Below are 22980 nucleotides of genomic sequence, written 5' to 3' on the forward strand. Positions count from 1 at the left end.
ACAGCGGTGTGAACGGGGTTCCGTTTGAGTTGCCTCGGTTGATGTTGATTGCGCTCCACCTTCCACCGGGAAACCTGCAAGCAAGCCTCGCACCACCACTGGGGTAGTGGGGGCCCTCCGACGATCAAGTCAGAGGAGATTGGAGGAGAAGGAGAGATAATAGTAGCAAGTAAGAGAATGCTCTGGAAGTTCTTGCTTACCCCCCCTTCTCCTCCCAGCCGCATATATACCAGGCTGGGGGGTCTTTCAGGGGGGTTCGTCATCGTGGGGCACGATAGAGCTGCCACTGACATGGCCGTTACAGGGCGTCGTGGGGCAGCGCTGGGTACGGCCATGACAGGGCGTAGTGGAGCTCCGCTTTGTACGACTGTTACAGGGGATCGTGGAGCAGGCATCCGAGGGTTAGGCCTCAGGAAATTCTTCCGACGCTAAGCCAGGCATCCGAGGGTTAGGCCTCAGGAAATTCTTCCGGCGCTAAGCCAGGCATCCGAGGGTTAGGCCTCAAGAAATTCTTCCGGCGCTAGGCCAGGCATCCGAGGGTTAGGCCTCAGGAAATTCGTCCGGCGCTAGGCCAGGCATCCGAGGGTTAGGCCTCAGGAAATTCTTCCGGCGCTAAGCCAGGCATCCGAGGGTTAGGCCTCAGGGAATTCCGCTCGTTGGTCGGCCAAGGCTGGCGCAAGCCGAGGCGACCGGTCGGGGCTTCAGGCTAGTCTGCTCCCGGGATGATCATCGGGTTAGCCTGGCATCCGAGGGCCGAGCCTCGGGAAATTCCGCACGTTGGTCGGCCAAGGCTGGCGCAAGCCGAGGCGACCGGTCGGGGCTTCAGGCTAGTCTGCTCCCGGGATGATCATCGGGTTAGCCTGGCATCTGAGCGTTGTTAGGCCTCAGGGAAATTCCGCTCGTTGGTCGGCCAAGGCTGGCGCAAGCCGAGGCGACCGGTCGGGGCTTCAGGCTAGTCTGCTCCCGGGATGATCATCGGGTTAGCCTGGCATCTGAGGGTTGTTAGGCCTCAGGAGAATTCCGCTCGTTGGTCGGCCAAGGCTGGCGCAAGCCGAGGCGACCGGTCGGGGCTTCAGGCTAGTCTGCTCCCGGGATGATCATCGGGTTAGCCTGGCATCCGAGGGCCGAGCCAAGGAAAATTCCGCTCGTTGGTCGGCCAAGGCTGGCGCAAGCCGAGGCGACCGGTCGGGGCTTCAGGCTAGTCTGCTCCCGGGATGGTCATCGGGTTAGCCTGGCATCCGAGGGCCGAGCCTCGGGAAATTCCGCTCGTTGGTCGGCCAAGGCTGGCGCAAGCCGAGGCGACCGGTCGGGGCTTCAGGCTAGTCTGCTCCCGGGATGATCATCGGGTTAGCCTGGCATCTGAGGGTTGTCAGGCCTCAGGAAATTCCGCTCGTTGGTCGGCCAAGGCTGGCGCAAGCCGAGGCGACCGGTCGGGGCTTCAGGCTAGTCTGCTCCCGGGATGATCATCGGGTTAGCCTGGCATCCGAGGGCCGAGCCTCGGGAAATTCCGCTCGTTGGTCGGCCAAGGCTGGCGCAAGCCGAGGCGACCGGTCGGGGCTTCAGGCTAGTCTGCTCCTGGGATGGTCATCGGGTTAGCCTGGCATCCGAGGGCCGAGCCTCGGGAAATTCCGCTCGTTGGTCGGCCAAGGCTGGCGCAAGCCGAGGCGACCGGTCGGGGCTTCAGGCTAGTCTGCTCCCGGGATGGTCATCGGGTTAGCCTGGCATCCGAGGGCCGAGCCTCGGGAAATTCCGCTCGTTGGTCGGCCAAGGCTGGCGCAAGCCGAGGCGACCGGTCGGGGCTTCAGGCTAGTCTGCTCCCGGGATGATCATCGGGTTAGCCTGGCATCCGAGGGCCGAGCCTCGGGAAATTCCGCTCGTTGGTCGGCCAAGGCTGGCGTAAGCCGAGGCGACCGGTCGGGGCTTCAGGCTAGTCTGCTCCCGGGATGATTATCGGGTTAGCCTGGCATGCGAGGGCCGAGCCTCGGGAAATTCCGCTCGTTGGTCGGCCAAGGCTGGCGCAAGCCGAGGCGACCGGTCGGGGCTTCAGGCTAGTCTGCTCCCGGGATGATCATCGGGTTAGCCTGGCATCCGAGGGCCGAGCCTCGGGAAATTCCGCTCGTTGGTCGGCCAAGGCTGGCGCAAGCCGAGGCGACCGGTCGGGGCTTCAGGCTAGTCTGCTCCCGGGATGATCATCGGGTTAGCCTGGCATCCGAGGGCCGAGCCTCGGAAAATTCCGCTCGTTGGTCGGCCAAGGTTGGCGCAAGCCGAGGCGACCGGTCGGGGCTTCAGGCTAGTCTGCTCCCGGGATGGTCATCGGGTTAGCCTGGCATCCGAGGGCCGAGCCTCGGAAAATTCCGCTCGTTGGTCGGCCAAGGCTGGCGCAAGCCGAGGTGACCGGTCGGGGCTTCAGGCTAGTCTGCTCCCGGGATGATCATCGGGTTAGCCTGGCATCCGAGGGCCGAGCCTCGGGAAATTCCGCTCGTTGGTCGGCCAAGGCTGGCGCAAGCCGAGGCGACCGGTCGGGGCTTCAGGCTAGTCTGCTCCCGGGATGGTCATCGGGTTAGCCTGGCATCCGAGGGCCGAGCCTCAGAAAATTTCGCTCGTTGGTCGGCCAAGGCTGGCGCAAGCCGAGGCGACCGGTCGGGGCTTCAGGCTAGTCTGCTCCCGGGATGATCATCGGGTTAGCCTGGCATCCGAGGGCCGAGCCTCGAGAAATTCCGCTCGTTGGTCGGCCAAGGCTGGCGCAAGCCGAGGCGACCGGTCGGGGCTTCAGACTAGTCTGCTCCCGGGATGATCATCGGGTTAGCCTGGCATCCGAGGACCGAGCCTCGAGAAATTCCGCTCGTTGGTCGGCCAAGGCTGGCGCAAGCCGAGGCGACCGGTCGGGGCTTCAGGCTAGTCTGCTCCCGGGATGATCATCGGGTTAGCCTGGCATCCGAGGGCCGAGCCTCGGGAAATTCCGCTCGCTGGTCGTGCGCCTGTCGCTTGCCGCCCGACGGGATTTCTCCGTGGCCAGCTGCGATCGTGTTTCTCCTCCTCTCCAAGCGTCGCCTGGGGAACACCAGATGGGCATTAAATGCTAATTGAGGGGTTACCTGGGAAATCGGATCGCCAGTTGCTGCTTGCGAGGAGTGTCAGTTAAGCGGCCGCGATACGCGCGTTCTTCGAGGCGGATGCGGCCTGGGCGCGAGCAGAGATATGTGGACCTAGGGGTACAGGCCACCCGGAGTGTCCTGCACAAAGAATGCGATTAAGGAGAATAACGCTTAGAAAATCGCGGAAAGATACGCCTCGAGAGCCGGATCGGCTCCGGATTCAATGCGCCCGCATTTATTGGAGCCACCCGCATCGGAACGACCGGGGGGGTCGCAGTTTGGCTATAAATATAGGTGCAGGTGCGATGGAGCCTGCCAAGTCGGAGCTGTTCAGGTTGCCATGGATCGTGGGCCTCCTCTCCGGCGCATGGTTGAGAGACCCCTACCGAAGGAACGGGAGGCGCGCCCTTCGCGACTTCCGCCAACTAGCCGTTTCATCTGGGATCAACAAGGAGGTTCTCCCCGGCGGAACTCCGCTCTAGGCGTTTCATCCGGGATCACGTCTCCCCTCCTTGAAGTTCAGCCTCCCGATTGAGCTCCGCACCAGACGCTTGATCCGGGACCGCGCCTCCATATGCTCTTCTCCCTTGTATCCCTTCTCTCCCCTAACACTGGGGAGGACCGGAATATCCCTTGGAGGTGGCGTTCCCCTGGAGGCAGCGGGAGCTTCTTCTGCGGCGGCTCCTCGTCTTTTTCGTGAGGCGTGGATGGCGCCTCTGGGTAGGAGCAGTGTGGACTTCTCCTTCGTCCACTTCTTTTTCATCCGCGCCGGCTCTTCGTCTTTTTCGTGAGACGTCGATGGCGCCTTCGGTTGGAAGCACCCACTTCCGGTGGGATTGCAGCCGCTTCGGATGGAGGTTTCGGGATCCCAGATCTTCAGCTCCTCGGAGTCTCCACCTCTTCTTTACTTTCTTTACACCCTAATTCCCCTCTGGGAATTCCTTGTAATCACACGAGCACGCCATTGTAACCAGAAATTATTGAAATGAAAAGTGTTATACATTTTTGAACTGTCTTTCTAGCATTGTTGTTCTACTGGTAATACATCCGCAGGTTAGCGGAATTCCAGCTCCTTGGAATTTCTCGACCATCTAGGGCCTCCAACTGGTAGGAGCCAGGTCGGTTTACCCAGCGAACCCTATACGGGCCTTCCCAATTTGGCGCTAGCTTCCCACCTTCCGCAGGTTGAGATGCTTTAGCTCGCCTTAGCACCAGATCTCCGATTCTGAAAAGCTTCGGTCGGACCTTGGAGTTGTAATATCGGGCCACCCTCCGCTGATACATCGCCATCCGAACCTGCGCCATTTCCCTCGCTTCTTCCAAGAGATCCAGGTTCCCTCGGAGTTGCTCCGAATTGGCCTCGGGTCGGTGCGCGGCCACCCGAGGTGAGGGGAGTCCGAGCTCCACGGGGACAACGGCTTCCGTGCCATAGGTTAGGCTGAAAGGCGTTTCTCCGGTAGGGGTCCGATGTGTGGTCCGATACGCCCAAAGGACATTCTCGAGTTCTTCGACCCAAGCTTGCCCCGTCCGACCGATTCGCGCTTTGATTCCTTGGAGGATTGTCCGATTTGTGACCTCGGCCTCGCCGTTGGTTTGGGGATGCGACACAGATGTGAATCGATGCTCGATCCCGAACTCCTCGCAGAAGTCACGGAAATGCTTGTTGTCGAACTGTCGACCATTATCCGAGATGAGGACCCGAGGTACCCCAAATCGGACAATAATGTTCTTCTTCACGAACTTCCGGACTTGCGCCTCCGTGATAGTGGCCAGCGGCTCTGCCTCCACCCACTTGGTGAAGTAGTCGATTGCAACAATCAAAAATTTCCGCTGAGCTGAAGCGACGGGGAATGGTCCGAGGATATCCATTCCCCACTGGACGAAGGGCCAGGGTGCAGTGATTGGTGCCAAGGGGACAGAAGGGACTCTCTGGACGTTGGCGTGGCGCTGGCAGGCGTCGCATTTCCGTACATGATCCTTTGAGTCCTCCAACAAGGTAGGCCAATAATAGCCTTGCCTCATGATCTTGTGCGCCAAGGACCTAGCCCCCAAGTGTGATCCGCAAACACCTTCGTGGACTTCGCCGAGGACGTAGGCCGCTTCCGAGGGGCGGAGGCACTTTAAGAGAGGGGCGGTGAACGAGGTCCGATACAGCCTCCCTTCATAAAGTACGTAGTGGGCGGACTTTATAACAAGTCGCCGAGCTTGATCTTCGTCTTCAGGGAGGATCCCTTCGGCGAGGTAGGCGACAAGCGGGTCCATCCAAGACGGTTCCGGATCAATCGCCATCACCGCTCCAGCCTCGCCGATGCTCGGGGCATCCAGGGTCTCCAGGTAGATCGCCCTTGACAAGTTGTGCGCGTCTGCGCCCACTAAGCGGGACAACCTGTCGGCCCTGGCATTTTCACTTCTTGGGACCTGCTGGATGTCGACACTGCCGAGGTCGGGAATGAGTGCTTGCACCTTCCGGACGTAATTCTGCATGGTCGGGTTCCGGGCCTCGAACTCCCCACGGACCTGCCCGACCACCAGCTGGGAGTCGGTGAAGACCTTCAGGCGCCGGATGCCGAGCTCCTTGGTGAGTTTGAGTCCCGTGACTAGGGCCTCGTACTCCGCCTCGTTGTTGGTCACTGGAAATCCGAACCTCAAGGCGTACTCGGCTATCACTCCATCAGGACTGGTAAGGACCAGCCCGGCCCCTCCACCTTCGGGGTTCGACGACCCATCGATGTGAAGCGTCCAAATCGGGAGGTCGAGGCTGGGTGTTTCCGGCGACCTAGGTTCCGCCTCCTGCACCGTGCACTTAGCGAGGAAATCCGCGAGCGCCTGGGCCTTGATGGCGGGTCGGGGCTGGTAGCGGATGTCGAACTCACCAAGTTCTACTGCCCACTTCACCAGCCGTCCCGCATTCTCAGGATTGCTGAGGATCTGCCGCAGCGGTTGATCGGTCAAGAGGGTGACAGAATGGGCCTGGAAATAGGGGCGAAGCCTCCTGGTCGCGGTCAGCAGCGCGAAGGCGATCTTTTCAGCCTTCGTATACCGCGTCTCGGCATTCCGTAGGACCCGGCTGATGTAGTACACAGGCTTCTGGAGCTTTGCCTCTTTCCGAACCAGTACCGCACTGACTGCGGTTGGGGAGACCGCCAGATAGAGGTAGAGCATCTCCCCTTCTTGCGGCTTGGACAGCAGGGGAGGAGACGCCAAGTATTCCTTGAGCTGGTCGAATGCTGCTTAACATTCGGCCGTCCAGAGGAAGTCTTTCGGGCGTTTCAACACCTTGAAGAAAGGTTGGCAGCGTTCGGCCGATTTTGCCACAAATCGTCCGAGCGCGGCGACCCTCCCAGCGAGCTCCTGAACCTCCTTCACTTTGGTCGGAGGGGACATATCTTGGATGGCCTTGATTTTGTCCGGGTTGGCTTCAATCCCCCGCTGGTTGACAATGAAACCGAGGAACCTTCCGGCCGAAGCGCCAAAGGCGCACTTCGCTGGGTTCAGCTTCATGCGAAACTTCCGCAAGGTGGCGAAAGTCTCCTCCAGATCCGCGATGTGCTGGTCTGCATGGCGGCTCTTCACCAGCATATCGTCCACGTACACCTCCATGTTCCGGCCGATTTGCTCTTTGAAGATTTTGTTGACGAGGCGCTGGTAAGTGGCGCCAGCATTCTTCAGACCGAAGGGCATTACCTTGTAACAGTACAGCCCCCGGTCTGTTATAAAGGCAGTTTTCTCCTCGTCCTGTGGAGCCATCATTATCTGGTTGTAGCCGGAGAAGGCGTCCATGAAAGACAGCAGCTGATATCCGGAAGTCGCGTCGACCAGTTGGTCTATCCGCGGAAGCGGAAAGTTATCCTTGGGGCATGCCTTGTTCAGATCGGTGTAGTCGACGCACATCCTCCACTTTCCGCTCGCCTTCCGGACAAGTACGACATTTGCCAGCCATTCGGGGTAGCTGACCTCCCTTATGAATCCTGCCTCCAAGAGCTTGTCTACCTCCTGGTCGACCACTCGGATCCGATCCGGGGCACAGTGTCTCTTCTTCTGTTTTACCGGTCGGTGGGTCGGGTCGACGTTGAGGGCGTGAGAAATGACCTCCGGGTCAATCCCAGGTACATCGGCCGCCGACCAGGCAAACACATCGACATTGGCTCGGAGGAATTCCACCAACCGGGCCCGCGCTCCCGGGTCGAGATTGGCGCCGACCCGGATCGTCCTGTCCGGGCGACCTTCCTCGAGGGGAACTTCGATCACACCCTCGGCCGGCTCCCCGTGCCGCAAGGCCACCTCGTCTCTGGCGTCGAGGGACTCGACGCTTAAGGCTTCTACGGGCTTCTTCCCTTTGAGAGTTGCTAGGAAACATTGCCTTGCGGTCGGTTGGTCACCTCGGACCTCTCCAATCCCGGCCGCCGTGGGGAACCGCATGAGCAAGTGGTACGTAGAGACCACCGCGCGAAGGGCGTTCAGTCCGGGTCGTCCGAGGATAGCGTTGTAGGCCGAGGGAACACGGACGACCAAGAACCCGAGCCGCACCGTGGCTTCTGCGGGTGCAACGCCCGCAGTCACAGGCAGCTCAACGACACCTTCTGCCGAGATAGCGTCACCAGTAAATCCTATGAGGGGGGTGGATGTTTTGTGCAACAATTGTCTGGACAAGCTCATCTTTTGGAAGGCCTCGTAAAACAAAATATCAGCTGAGCTTCCACTATCCACAAGAACACGCCTTACATCATAGTTTGCCATAGTGAGGGAGATCACCATGGCGTCATCGTGGGGGGTCTGAACCCTCTTTACATCTTCATCACAAAAAGTGATTACATTACCGACCCTCTGCCTCTTTGCGACGGCTGCCCCTGACGCTTCAGTCGAGCCCCCTGCGTTCCTCTCGGGCCGGGGGCAGCCCCCAGTGATAGTGTGGATCACGCCCGCGACGGGTCGATTCTGCTCCCGAGGCTCCTGAGGAGCCGGGTCGGCCGGACGCGGGTCTGCGGGGGGACGTCGGTCGTTCACATATCGACCGAGACGCCCTCGGCGGATGAGAGCCTCGATCTCGTCCCGAAGCTGGAAGCAGTCTTCGGTGTCGTGGCCGTGGTCCCGGTGGTACTCACAGTACGCCCGAGAGGGCCTCCTCCCAGGAATCTTCTTCATCTGTCTCAGGACCGGGAGGTCCTCCCGCCCCTTGATTTCCATGAGGATCTGGGCCCGGGGAGTCAGGAGAGGAGTGTACCGGTTGAAACGTCGGGGCGGAGAACGAGGGCGTAGGGCGCCGTGGTTCCTCGCTGGCGACAGGCTTCTGCGCCGACGTTGAGGCGTCGGGCTCCTCCTCTGGCGTGCCTCTTTTCGCCTTTTCTTCCCGAGCTTTGGAGGGATCTCGGCGGCCTCCTTGCTCCGGTGGGCGGCCGCCTCCTCGGCGTCCGCATACTGGTTCGCCCGGGACAACAGCTCCGGGAAGCTCCGCGGCAGGCGTTTGTCCAGGGAGAAGGTGAGTCTGCCCTTTCGGAAGCCACGCTTCAGGGCTGAAAGAGCCACCTCCTGGCTCAGGTTCCGGACTTCCAGCATAGCCTTGTTGAAGCGGGTAAGATAATCCCGCAAGCTTTCTCCCTCGTTTTGCCGGACATCAAAGAGGGAGTCGGAGACCAGTCGCCGCCGGCTACTGACGGCGAAATGGGTGATGAAGAGGCGAGTAAACTGGTCGAAGGACTGGATTGAGTTAGCCTCCAAGCCGGCGAACCACGCCCTTGCCGGGCCACGGAGGGTCGCCGGGAAGGCCTTGCAGAGGAGAGGATCTGATGCTCCGTGGAGGAGCATAAGGGTCCTGAAACTCTAGACGTGATCCCGCGGGTCCGCCGCCCCGTCATAGGGCTCGATCGCCGGCATTTTAAACCCCGGCGGATTCGGGGTCCGCAGGATCCTCGAGGCAAGCGCCGGCTGGGAGGAGATCTCTAAGTCGGCGAAGGGATCTTTGGAGTGGCCCTTCAGGACCTGGAGTTGTCGGTGGAGATCGTCCACCCGCCGGTCCAGGGAGCGCGACCGATGGGTGGGAGACAAGGAGCACCGAGAGGGGGACCGACTGGAGCGCGGGTTCCTTGAGGACTGGGGGGTCTAGGAACGCGCCCGGGCCCGCCTCTCGTACCCCGCGCAGCTCCGATGGGAAGGTCCCGGCAGAATGGACCGTGCTCGAGAATCTTCCTCGCACCGGCGCTCCTCCCCATGGGAGAGGAAGGAGCGCGGGTTGAGGAGAACAGGTGAGCGCTCAGGGAGCAGCGGCTCCTGGGCCCGCTGCGGCGCCCGAGACATCACACTCTGCAGGTTCTGCACTGCCTCCGCGAGGGTGCGAACCTGCTGGGCTAACTGGTCGAACTGAGCGGCTTCGACCATCTGAATGGGAGGTGGAGCGGTGGAGTGTTGCTGAGAATGTGTTGGAGACGCAGCGGCCTCCCGGCCGGAGGCGCGAGAGGCCCCGCGACCGGAGGCATTGGAAGCTCCACGACCACCTCGCCGTGCCATTACGATCGCTCTGAGATTCGGCCCTCCTTCTAGCGCCAACTGTTGCTGGTGGTCCAAACCGAGAACGATTGGCACAGCGGTGTGAACGGGGTTCCGTTTGAGTTGCCTCGGTTGATGTTGATTGCGCTCCACCTTCCACCGGAAAACCTGCAAGCAAGCCTCGCACCACCACTGGGGTAGTGGGGGCCCTCCGACGATCAAGTCAGAGGAGATTGGAGGAGAAGGAGAGATAATAGTAGCAAGTAAGAGAATGCTCTGGAAGTTCTTGCTTACCCCCCTTCTCCTCCCAGCCGCATATATACCAGGCTGGGGGGTCTTTCAGGGGGGTTCGTCATCGTGGGGCACGATGGAGCTGCCACTGACATGGCCGTTACAGGGCGTCGTGGGGCAGCGCTGGGTACGGCCATGACAGGGCGTAGTGGAGCTCCGCTTTGTACGGCTGTTACAGGGGATCGTGGAGCAGCGCCGGATACGACCGTTGCTGGGTGTAGCGGAGCAGAGGGCCGCGGCGTGCCTCTGGGGAATAGCCTGTCGTTGTCGAGAGATGTCCGACTCGGGGTCGGGCTGCGGAGACGAAGATGTCCGACTCGGGGTCGGATTGCTGGATCAAGGGGCTGCCAACTCGGGGTCGGGCTGCGGAGCCGAAGATATCTGACTCGGGGTCGGATTGCTGGATCAAGGGGCTGCCAACTCGGGGTCGGGCTGCGGAGCCGAAGATGTCCGACTCGGGGTCGGATTGCTGGATCAAGGGGCTGCCGACTCGGGGTCGGGCTGCGGAGCCGAAGATGTCCAACTCGAGGTCGGATTGCTGGATCAAGGGGCTGCCGTAGTCTTCCTGGGCGCGCGTGCCGGTCACGTGGGGCATAGTGGCTAAGTTCCCCCGTAACACCTACAACGAGGATCACATTTGAGCCCCCGATTGAAACCTAATGCCTACAGCAACCGAAACTAACTCTACCCCGAAAACATCTTCTTGAAACTAGCAAGGTTTCTGATCAGACCGACCAGTCCATGCTTGAAATATTAATGCTTCGGTCTAACACCAATTTTTCTTGTAGATGCTCCAAAACATCCTCTCCGATTCGAAGTTAAACTGAATGGGCCCAATTCGTCGATGACAGCCCATGAATCTGATGGAGCAGATCAAGCACGCCATTGCATCAGCCCATGTGGATGCGATTCATGCCTGAGGGCGCACCTTCCAGATTGGATCTGTTACACTTCTTTAATCCAAATCCATCCACATTGCTTTGAAATATCAATAATAAAAAAAAAGCTTTGGCTTCTGGTTTGACTCATTTGGCGATCGTTATCCGTTGATTGAAAACTTTCTTCGTGATCTCTCGTTTCAATAGCCATTCATCTTCTGAAGACAGTATTAGGATGTCCAAAACAAGTGTTTTATATAATTTATACATTAGAGACTAACAAGTAAACAAAACATGGCCACAGAAGGCTGGGTAAGCAGCCGTAGAAAAGGGCGATAGGGGGAAAGAAGATTGGCCAGGGACAAGAATCGACTTCTTTCCTTGATCTTTTATTTGCGAGTAAGCAATTAGAAAACGTATGTACAGACCAAATCCAACACAAATGCACACAAGCAACGCAGTCCTCAGCTCCCAACTTCCCATCCTTTCCTTTCTTGCACGGCCACGCTCTTACCTCGTCGGCTGCTGGATCGTCCTCGGACTCACCTTAACCTTCACAATCTTAGGCGCCTTCTCCGCATACTTCGATTCCTCCCACAAGCCACGCCGCCCCTTCCACTTCTCCGCTCCCCAAGTCATCACCTCCCACTTCATCTTATCATCACGACGCTTCTCTTCCCTCTCCTCCTCCTCCTCCTCCTCCTCCTCTGCAGAGCATCCATCGGCCGTTTGATTTAGATGAAATGATGAAGATTTGGTGCTAAAGTGGGAAAGGGAAGGGGTACTTACGGTGGGGAGGGTAGAAGAGGGAGTCGATGTCGTCGGGGAGGGCAGGGTCGTAAATGTCGGAAGAGTCGGGGTCATTCTGGGGCTCGTGGAAGCACTCGCGGAGCCAGTAGTCGCGGAACCAGGGGGAGAAGTGGACGAGCTCCCACCACTCCGCCGAGAAGTCCTCCACCGCCCGGTACGCCCCCGGCACGTACGGCGCCGCCTCCGGATTCAAAACCGACCCCATTCTCCCCGAAATTACAGCCATCGCCGCCCAATACACGGTAGATAGATAGATAGACAGACAGGTAAATCCCCTTCCCCTTTCGAGCGCCTGATACGAGTTCGGATACCTGGGATAAGCCGTCGATATATACACCTCTCGGAAATAATAAGACCTTCAAGATGAAAGAAAATAACTAAAATGACACTATGTTACTCTTGAGACAGGTTACCTGATGGATGAGCTTCCTGCTATTTTTATGAAATACAGGGGTAATTTGGACCTTATCCGGTACCCCAGCCAGCCGCGCGATATCATCCGCGTGATTGGCGGAGAATCCTAGGGAGGATTGAAATTGGACGGTGGTGATTGAGGTAGAACGGACGGAAGAAGGATGAAACTGTGTACTGGGGAAAACCGTAGGTGGGTTCGTTCGAAACCAGAGCGAAGAGACATGGGGGAAAGCGATTTGTTGTTATCCGGGACGCGTCACTGTTCTTATCCGTTTTAAGTGACGTGGTCGGGCGCGTGCGAGGGGAGTGATGGGAAATGATTCGCGTGCTCATGTTCGAGGCTCCAGAAAGAGACCGCATTCAATGTCCTCTGTTTAGTTGGACGGTGATTCCGATGCCCATTCAATGCTCTCCACTTCCGACCGGGGCCCGCTCTATTGGAATCCATTAAAATAATCTAATAATATAATTAAAAATAAAAATGTATTTTTATTCTTATTAAAAATAAATAATACTATTACATTGATATTTTATTTATACCATGTTCGAGTCTTAATTGATTTTTTTTACATTATAATATAGGTATAACGATGGTCCAAAGGCTCATGAGGTGTACCTTTCATAATGCTGGTCAGAGTAGTCTTCTAATTGGGGTTGTATTTTTGCAAAATAAAATAATATTTTAAAAATTATAAGTTTGGCTTGTGGTTAAATCTGTTATGGCTTTAGAAAGTTTTGGTCGGCCATCGGGATCTCAATATGGTGGATCTTATCTGAAACCTCATCCAAACCTACTTAAAATGACTAAATAAGACCATAATAGTTTAGTAATTTTTCTAGATAGGGACTCCCTTTGTTTGCAAATTTAGACGCTGCTAAATTAAAATTAAAGAACAAGAAACTTTGGAATCTTCATTTGGATTTTGAGTACCCTAGTTACAAGATCATGACCTTCTCTTTCAATTGAATAGACGTTCTTTCACATTATCATTTGCAAAAGTAAAAGTAATCGTCGTCTTTATATTTTGATGTACTTTAAACATGGGAGCTTTTTTTCTGTTCTTCGATACCAACTTGATATGATTAAGTAGTAGAATTTTTTTTTTTTAACTTGCTCAATTTATACCACTCCACGATAAATATAAAGTAAGAAAATATTTTACAGTAGAGCTCAAGCCATTGTTTACTAAAAATAAATAGAATCATTATACAAGTTCTCTACTTATATTAGTGAGATTCAAGATGAAAGGAAAATAGGATGGAAAGCAAGAAAAACCCGCCAATACTTATAAATCCAATACAAAGCCTCAATTTATATCAGCAAGGTTCGCCATTTCACAATATCAATTGAACTCCTTTCCTAATTAAAACCAGATTTTGTAAAGTAGAAATTACAATAATTTTTTTGGGGGGATTGAAGACAGATCTTAACTCCTATATTAACTTCTCCTTCTATCGCATTGTCAATTTCTTTCATGTTAAAATTTATAGGCCCCCCAACTTTAGTTGATGATCGAGATTTGGATGTTACAAATCTTATTTCCAAATCCTATCCAAACATAGGATAGATTTGGATACTTATATACGATAAAAAAGCCAAAATAATATATTTTGGCTAGCCTCATCTTTACTTAGATATTATTAATCTCTACCAGGACTATTACTTGTAGCTTAATGCTTCATTATCCAACAAATTTTTTTATATCACACAAGTAGAAAAGCTATTATAAATAATCTATCAAGCAAGAAACTCTTGGCACAAAACTAGTTCGTACATCCCCTTATGAAGCATGGCATTGCAGTGTTGTATTCTATCAGTGTAAGATCAATCCTGATTTGCTTCCATATAAACTGGTGTCTGCCAAATTCCTGCAATTTTATCGAGGTTCCTCTTAATAAACTATAAAAAGTCAACCAAGCTATCAGCTTAAGGCTGGAGCTTGTAAGCCAATCACAAGTGCAGGACCCTAGGAACAAAATATTGTTTTAAAGATCAGCTAGTGAATAGACCTAATCTCCGGCATAGTTCGAAATGGAGGAGATTCTTCTCCGCCGTCGTCAATCAGAGCTCTGCTTTCGTTTTGAGTTGGACGGGCCTTCGAGCTGCGTTCTGATGCTGGGCCGGCCTACAATTTATTTGTGGGGGAGTGGTCTGAGTTTAAAAGCGGCGCATCAACCATTTTTGGAAGATGGGCCCACGGCAACCAAGTCGCATCCATAAACGAGCTTTCCAAACGGTCGATTCCAAGCTACAATGGATTTGATGCTACTTTGCCCGATATCTGAGGCACTTTAATTGCCGGTAGGATGGGTTCTGAGTGGACCCACGAAACGAGTTGGCTTTCCATGGGCCCAAGGGCAGCGGGGAACTCGTGAGTGCATTTTGAGAGGTCCCTATTGGTCGTAGGTGGGCTTAAAAATAGGACACAAAGGTCCTTGATCTCATTTCTCTCTCTTATTTTCTTAAGGACACAAGGACCCTTCCAGGGTGGACACAAGGACCCTTCCAGGGTCAGCCATTCTAATACTATTCCTGCCCATGCTTGTTTGCAGCGCTCTCATTGGATCTGATGCATTAGTGATGACATGGGTCCAAAATTTTGATAGATCCTTGATCTCATTTCTCATTCATCCGAAAGGCCTAAGTAAAAGGCAACCCCACCTTCTGACTTAAACTTCAACAGCAGCAACAAGGGTGATAGAAGAGGTGCCGGATTTGTTATCAGGGATCAAGAGACCAGATTTGTGACGGCTAGGAGCCGACGAATCTTCAATTAGTCTGTGATCAGTGCCAAGGTCAGGGCCGCATGGGAGGGTGTTTTCTATGCGAGAAGAGTGCTGGGTGTGGATCGTATTATTCTGAAGGAAGATTTAGCCACAATGATCGAGTAGATCCAGGGTGCAGGTCATGCAGCAGGTTGGTCGTGGCTGATACACGACATCCACAGTATGTTGGGGAAGTGCGCCTTCCAGAGGGCCATCCATGTCTTTCGAGAGACCAATAGTGCGGCAGACTAGATAGTATCTTTTGCAGCTCACTACTCCGAGGATTTTGTTTGGGACACTCAAGCATCGGTACCGTCTTTGATATATATTTTTTTTATGTTTTTTGACTTTATGGGTTGCACTTACCCCCATTATATGTGAGGTGCCCATGTAAAAAAAAAAAGAAAAAGAAAGAAAGAAAGAAAGAAAAAAAAGGCAACCCCACGCCACCAGCAAACAAAGGTACTCTGCCCCCGTCGCCCACATCCACATGCATGTGTTTGTTACAAGGGCCCTCCCCCGTGCCAGGCCAACCCAAAGATGTTTGATGCCATGCATGCATGTTGCTTCGTTGATGTCTCGTTCAACTGAATTTTGCTCATTTTGTCCACCTCAGCTTAAAGCTCCGTACCATGCAATTGTCACATAGTTACGTAATAACGATAAGAAAATTGAAGCAAAGGTGTGCAAAATGAAAATGTAAATAATATGCTAACCTTGCAAAGAATTTCCATGCATCATAGAAAAATATAAGGTTAGTTGATCGGCTATGACATTGGCGTCACGCACCACACATTTGATGAATTTCTGGTCAAATGCATGCTTATTTAATTCCTCATATTTCACATATGGCATGAAGGAGCACATGTTTAGGTCTTGGTCACCCATGCAATAAATTTTCGATTGAAGTGAGGACTTGACCCCCTTTTCCTTTTATCAGGACAACTTTATCATACTCTTTGATGAATTGTTTATGTAGCATTGTTCATCAATTTTTCTTTTTAAAAAAAAAGCGGTTGATGCCAGCAGATAAAAAAAATATATCACTCATATTGTTATAGTGAAAATATTTTTCTGTTTCAAGATTATGAAAGCTATCAGCCAATTGCTCCATCAAAAAGTTTTTCTTTGACTAAGAGATGGCAGTTGATAAAATCTCATTAGCATACTCTTGCGTAATGAAATTGAACTTTCAGCTGAAGTGATTGCTAATGGTAATGAAATTCTTTAATTATGCGGTTTAGATATGATTAATAATGATGAGATGGAAATAGTGATCCGAAAATATAATTCTCAAAATTGATTCCAAAAGAATAACAGATGGGACAGCTCATTGAAGTCTTAACTGGTAACCAAACTTTCAGCACTGCGTATGATTATGTTTTCTACTAGGGCCAATGATCTTTTAAAAAAAATATATATAAATCAAGACAACCAAAAGGCCTAAAATTTGAGTGCCTAGTTTCTTAGTTCCTTACCTAAATTGAAGGGGACCAACAAGTGACGTGGCTCTGCTGATTAATCTCCACCCATTAGTCCAAAGTGGATCTCTGACGGTGGTCCACCTAGAAATTATTGTCTACATCGTATGCACCATGGTGGTGCACATAGCCAATAATGACAGCTCATTTATGTAGGTTTCATTCATCCAGGATGTATCTTGATGCTCCATAATACAAACCAGCATATGAAATAAATTTTTTTTACTAGTTATTTATGTTTTATACATTTGTAGTTTTAATTAATAATTCTTGTTGATATATATGAATCTAGTGTAGTTTGTTGACTATATATTTAGTATTTTTTAAAATATTTTCAAGTATTTTTTTCAAAAATCTAAAATGGATCATGAATCTAAAGATCATGCTTGAAATTTGAAGCTCGAGCTAGGCTTGAGCCTGAAGGGTAGGCCCAAAAGCCAGAAGAAGCTAAATTTGGATCTAAATAAATTATGTTAATCTTTAAGCAAGATCTAACCCTTTTTTTTCTTGGCCATGATATGCCTTAAAGGTGGTCTCCATGTCCCCCGAACAAAATAAGGGGTTAGGATAAAAAGAGGAGAACTACAGGCGTTATGCCGTCCTGGAACCCATGCTAGTGCCAACCAGATATCCATCATGAGAACGGAAATGCAACATTTACTTAAGACCTATGTAATGCTATCTCATATTTATAACAATTTTTATGCTAAATTAAACGAGGAGTAAATGATCGTGCATACTTATGAAAAGCAAAAAAAAAAAAGAAAAAGAATAAGAAAAAGGTGCAGCGAATGGGCGGAATATGAGATAGCATATTCCGGTTTTTTTTTTTTTTTGGTAAAACCGGGGGCATTTGAGATCCGCGTGCTGAAGGGGGAAGGCGTGGGTTAATGCGGAAAGGGCCGAAAGGCCCGCCGACGACGCGTGGGCAGCCGGGCCCACTTTGACCCCTAGATTTGGGGAAAGAAATTGGGGAGCTTTTCTTCCCTGCCCCGAACATTTGCAACGCCTTTTGCATCGCCTAGTGCGACACCGCCAATTTGAACGGATCAAAACGCGAGTGATGCCGGGTCCAAATATTGCAACGCTCCTGGCCTCTCACGCCCCTCATCGCTTCTGCGCTGAGAATGCTTTCCTCAATGCCACCATGTCGATTACTAAATAACCGTCCGCTTCTGTTTAATTACCGAACTGCCATTCACTCGGCTTGCACGTTCTGTTTTGTCTTTTCGTGTCCCGCTCTGGCTTTTCGCAGCCTTTTCCCAGGTAACCGTTAGAGCATCCTCGTGAATCAAGATCACGGGATCCTGTTTTAAAAAAACACCATCTAGTCCGTCCATCTGAGTTGCATCACGGACACGCGTTGGACCCCACGACACAATTCATTATAACTTAAAGCCTTTTTGACGTCGTACGTTAAGATTATCTAACTGTCATCGGATGCGACGACAGAACGCAGACGCCCAAATTAATTCCCGTGACCCGGACCGGAACCAAATCAGTGGCACTTTAGGTATTTACGGGAAAGGCAGTGGTAGTTATATAGACGGTATAAGAAGCGGCTCGCCCCGTACAGGGGCTCATATATAAATAAAGGTGCCGGTCCTCTGCCGTCTTATTGAATGCGAAGCGGTAAAGAAACCGCCCACCGAAGAGCGCGGGGGCGGAAGCGACGAGAGCGAGAAAAGGCGAGAGCGGGAGAGCGACGATCTCAGGAGAGAAAGAAGCGGCTAGCGATCGCAACGGACTACCCCATGGCTTCCCATTTTGCTTTCATCAAAACCTCCCATTTCCCCTCCTCGCCCTCCCCCCGCCCCCTCGTCGGCGCTAACCACACCTCCGCCCGCTTCTGCTCCCGCTAACGCCTCACCGTCCCCACCTCATCCGTTAGGTTTCCGGCCAGCGCTGGATTTAGGGTTTGCATTCGTATGTTTTTTATAATCCTGATTCTTTCTATTCTTTTTCATCCATGGAATCGGCGGCGAAATCGAGCTCCGTGAAGAACGTTGTGGTCCGCGTGCTGCTTTTCGGCGTTTTCGTCCTCATTGTCCGCTTCGTCTACGTTGTCACCGTCTACGGTGGGCCCTGCAACTCCGGCGACTTCTGCCTCCTCCCCTTTCCTGGCGAGGGCCTCAGCATCACCAGCGCTGGCGGCGGCGCCTCCGCCGGCTCCGCTGCTTTTGTCCGCGTCGCCGATGGCTCCACTGGCGCCACCCCCGCCCTCTGGACCACCCGAGAGTGGCGCAAGGCCGTGGACTACTACTCCGCCGTCTTCCAGGACCTCCTCGTGGACGGCTTTGTCTCCCCGACGGCCAAGTCCCTCTGCGTCGACACCCCCACCGGCCACGAGGTCCTCGCCCTCAAGGAGATCGGCGTACTCGACGCCGTTGGCGTCGCCAAGAAGAAGGCCCCGCCGCTGGTGGTCGCTGGCGGCGACCTCCTCCACCTGCCGTTCCGCAACGGCACCTTCGACTTCGTCTTCGCCGGCCGGAGCCTCGACCGATCGAAGCGGCTAGCGCATCTCGCCTCGGAAATCGTGCGGACGCTGAAGCCCGATGGTTTCCTGGCCGTTCTCACCGCCTCCGCCGGCGACGCGTACAGTCTCCACTCCCTCATCGATCTCTTCCCCTCATTCTGGAAGCTACGCTTCCGCAAGCTCGACGGTCCGGATTCGTCCTCAGCCATCCACGAGATCGTTTTCCAGAAGCAATTAGACGGTGACATTCTTGCCGTCGACGGAAAGGAGGCGGAGGATTCGAGTCCTAGCAGTTCGTGCTCCATCCCCGAGCATAAGCTCCGACTTCTAGAATCTGCGGAGCCTCTGATTAAAGAGGAGCCATTGAAGCCATGGATCGCCCTGAAGAGAAACATCAAGAACATCAAATACCTTCCATCTATGGTGGATATAAGCTTCAAACCGAGGTACGTGTACGTCGACGTCGGCGCCCGGAGCTACGGCTCGAGCATCGGAAGCTGGTTCAGGAAGCAGTACCCCAAACAGAACCACACCTTCGATATCTATGCCATCGAGGCCGACCCGGCGTTCCACGACGAGTACGCCGCCAAGAAGAACGTCAATTTGCTGCCTTTCGCTGCGTGGGTGCGCAATGAGACCCTGGCGTTCGAGATCAACCATGACCCGGAGCAGCATGATGTCGAGAAAGAGAAAGGTGGCCGCGGGATGGGTCGGATTAGGCCGGTCAGCAGGCTCTCCGGAGGTGTGTCGTCCGGCGAGGTGCATTCAATTCATGGCTTTGATTTTGCTAAGTGGTTGAAGAGGACGGTGTCGGAGAGTGATTTTGTGGTGATGAAGATGGACGTGGAGGGGACGGAGTTCGATCTGGTGCCGAGGCTGTTCGAGACCGGGGCCATCTGTTTGATCGATGAGCTCTTTCTGGAGTGCCACTATAACCGTTGGCAGCGGTGCTGCCCAGGGGAGCGGACGCCGAAGTACAGGAAGACCTATGGGGAGTGCTTGAAGCTGTTCACTTCGCTCAGGAAGAGCGGGGTTCTTGTTCATCAGTGGTGGTGACCGGTAACCGCTTTAAAACACTCACACAGGCATAGTTACATATAGTGCTCCTGTATCATTTGTTGTTGCTCTCCATAGGAATTGCTTCTTTTTTTTTTTTTTCTCCTCTCTTTTTAATGCTTCCACAGTAATTGAGAAAATGTGTAGCATTGTTTAAGCAAATGAAGATTTCAATTTGTTGCAACGTTATCAGTATGAATATTCTTTCATTTTGTAATGGGTCTTCTCTGGTTCAGTTCATTTAGCTGCATTATTTATTTATTTTTTTATTTAAACATATTCTTGCTGTTTGCTTGCATTTTACATGGGAATGTTTACAGTAAAATGTAGAGTTGTTATATTTTTATATTAATTGAAATTTCTCAAACATCAAATAGTTCATCTTATTTTGATGGAATGGCTTATCATGCTCTTTTTGCACTGATCTTATTTTTCTTTTTAGTCCTAAAGCTTGCTGTAATTAATGTAGGATTTGTTGGATAACCACTGTATCAATTGTACTGAAAAATAGATAGAAGCAGGACAAATACGCATTTATTTTTTTAACAAACAGTATTTTGAAATGGTTGGATTGTTGGGAAGATGACGGCCTCATGTATCGGATTACATGTATCACTAGTCTTTGGATATTTTAGGGTCAATTCATCACAATAAATTTGCATGATAGTAATAGTCCCATGACAATTCTTGGTCTTAAATTTGTGTAAAACGAACTGAATATTTGGGCTATGAATACTTGTGATCTTATAGTTGACATGCAATGGCCACATGCAGCGTTGGAATCTATCGATCTAAATCTGCAATATTAATTTTTGGGCAAGATAAAATATTGGTCTACACTTACTAAGGGCTGGCAATACTTACATACAGACAGCATTGCTATCAGTGAAGCTTATTAGTTCATCTGACACAGCTTTAGTACTCTCCCAATTCTGCCCTGTGCTTTTTCTGTTCATTTCATGGGCAAAGGATGGTGGGAGAAATATTAAAGTCTGCCATTGATAGAATGGTGGTGATTAGTCTTGAAATATTTTAGTTAATTTAATAATTATGACCATGCTCTCTGTTCCTTCTGCAAACATGATGAAATGCAATGGAGCCTTTTTTTTTTTTAGCAGTCACGGTAAAATTATTGAATTTTTAAAACGAAGGTGGCCATTGTAATAATCAATGTAATTGAATACGTTATTAGTACGGTTGGGTAGATTGAGTCCCAATAAAGTTTACATTGGTCATCTAAACTTTGTTGAACAAATAAACCTAAAAAGAAAATTGTTGAAGTCGAGGACTCGAGGGCGAGCTCCTCTGGAAAGTTGATATTTCAGGAATCTCCCATGATGGTTTCTCTTTGAAAAAGAAAAGCAAGAAAGCTCATGACCGAAAAGAACTACACCTACTGTAGCTTTCTCATAAGAAAGACGCTTCATGTTTATTTAAGGTTAGTCTCAAGATGAGCAGCGGCATTGTGTCCAGATCATTCAGACCCTGACAGCTCCTCGAACAATGAATAAAGTTTAGATCCCAGCACGAGTTTATTCTTCTGAAGAACCTGAAAGGGTTAATCTGTCTCCTGACTAGATTGAGTCACTGCTATTTGCTGGCACCTACTTTGAGACAGATCTAATTTTCTGTCACCATATAAGAAGTATATGCTGCTGCAGTGCCATTACATTTACTGCACTTCCTCTGTCTTACCTGATGCTGTAACAGATCCTGCTGGGATCCAGCATCCCCTTTCTAATGAATTCCTGGCCTTCTCTACCAGTGAGATTGGCAGAGCAGTAGAAAGAGGCCTGATTAAGAGGCTCTATGGATGGGAGGCAGGGTTAGTGGATGACTATGTGACTTATTGATGAAATGAATCCCTTTTTGCCTTGACTGGGAGAAATCTCTGCTTGTTTGCCAGCCATTCTATTGCGTCCCCATTCCATATTCTTTGAGGTGAATGTGAGGTGTGCTGCTAACCCAACAATAGGACAAGCCCCATCTTTCACATATCCACAATTATGGCCATATCTCTGGACATAGAAATCCTGTCTTGGTCTAAGGCCTGTGTGCATGTGTACTGGCCATGTGCCTGAGAGGTCTGTCTTGGGATATAGAGCTACTTACGTCCTGCTTTAAGACCGGTGTGCTGCACAACTCTCATGTGCAGTGCTTGCCCCCTTCACAGGAGCATCATTTAATGAATTGTTAGGCTGCAGCGGACGACCAGTCAAGCTTTCAACTCTAAGTTAAGAAACAACTCATATGTCACCTAAAAAAACTAGCCGAAAATATTATTTAAATTTTTTGATTCTGTATAAGTATTCAAGATATATCTAATAAATAATCAATATGAGACTAAATATATGTCTGCACGGATCCTCACATACTCTTTTCGCTATGATCAACTTGTGGTCAGCTTAAATATACCTGTGCCAAAATATTTTCTAGTCCACATAAATCATGAGTTGGATCCACTCTATGATAACTCGGGACTTCTCTCAAAAAAAGCTAGCCAGAAGATATTCAGAAAATAACCAATGTAAGACTAAACACAGACATACTCCTAATCGTACATCTTCATTAATTTTCTCCCAGATTTCTAGTGCAGGCAGCAGACGAGGGTGGGGGATGAGGCGGAGGTGGACAGTAGAGGTCGCAGCAGGGGCTTGGCGGGAAGGTGGAGGCCGAGCTTGGTTGATGATGCTCCCCTGCGCATCATCCAAAAAAGGCTTGGTCTCAGACAAAGGATGCCCATCCTCTCTTTTTAATTGTTTTTTTTTTTTCAAGAAGGAATTATTTTATCTTTTGGCTATTTGCAACATCCATAGTCCAAGCGTTTGATATCCATGATTATGACTGCAAAGGCAACTGATTTGTTACTGATTTACTGATTTAAGCTTCTTTGTGACAGTGGGCTGGCTGCGACCCAGATCCAATTTTGGGGTCAAGTTACGTGTTGGGCTAGTATGTGGTCCAGTCTGAATGTGGCCAGGTGATATCGGGCCTTGATCCTAACACGGGCTGGGTTTGTGTCAGGCAGGGCTGGTCTTAAGTTCAGAGTGCTGTTAGAGCCTGCCAAAATTTGAAGCTCATGTTGTCTATTATGGGCTTCTAAGAAGGCCTATTTGAGTCTTCTTGTTAGCCCACCAAGCCTGCAACCGTTTAAGAGCTTGTCCATGTGTCTCGGCCTAAGTCCCGGCCTGTGGACCTGTCGTCTGAACAAATAAAAAGAAACCCATGGTTCT

The 22980-nt window shown here is 51.5% G+C and overlaps 2 protein-coding genes across 2 annotated transcripts; one reads left to right on the plus strand and one right to left on the minus strand.

Moving 5' to 3' along the window:
* Positions 1–10982: 10982 nt before the first annotated feature.
* On the minus strand, positions 10983–11857 carry LOC103721506 (protein EARLY RESPONSIVE TO DEHYDRATION 15-like). Its single transcript, XM_008811752.6, has 2 exons — positions 11534–11857; positions 10983–11451 (listed from the first exon to the last, which is right to left on the minus strand). Exons 1-2 carry the CDS (start codon positions 11778–11780, stop codon positions 11255–11257), a joined length of 444 nt encoding a protein of 147 aa, XP_008809974.4. The 5' UTR covers positions 11781–11857; the 3' UTR covers positions 10983–11254.
* A 5946-nt stretch (positions 11858–17803) lies between these two features.
* LOC103721505 (methyltransferase) lies at positions 17804–19964 on the plus strand. Its single transcript, XM_026810191.4, has one exon. It carries the CDS (start codon positions 18185–18187, stop codon positions 19745–19747), a length of 1563 nt encoding a protein of 520 aa, XP_026665992.4. The 5' UTR covers positions 17804–18184; the 3' UTR covers positions 19748–19964.
* Positions 19965–22980: the final 3016 nt, after the last annotated feature.

This window comes from Phoenix dactylifera, chromosome 17 (assembly GCF_051530095.1).
Source record: "Phoenix dactylifera cultivar Ajwa chromosome 17, Ajwa_hap1_PhDact_Kaust_v1.1, whole genome shotgun sequence".
Classification (NCBI taxonomy): domain Eukaryota; kingdom Viridiplantae; phylum Streptophyta; class Magnoliopsida; order Arecales; family Arecaceae; genus Phoenix; species Phoenix dactylifera.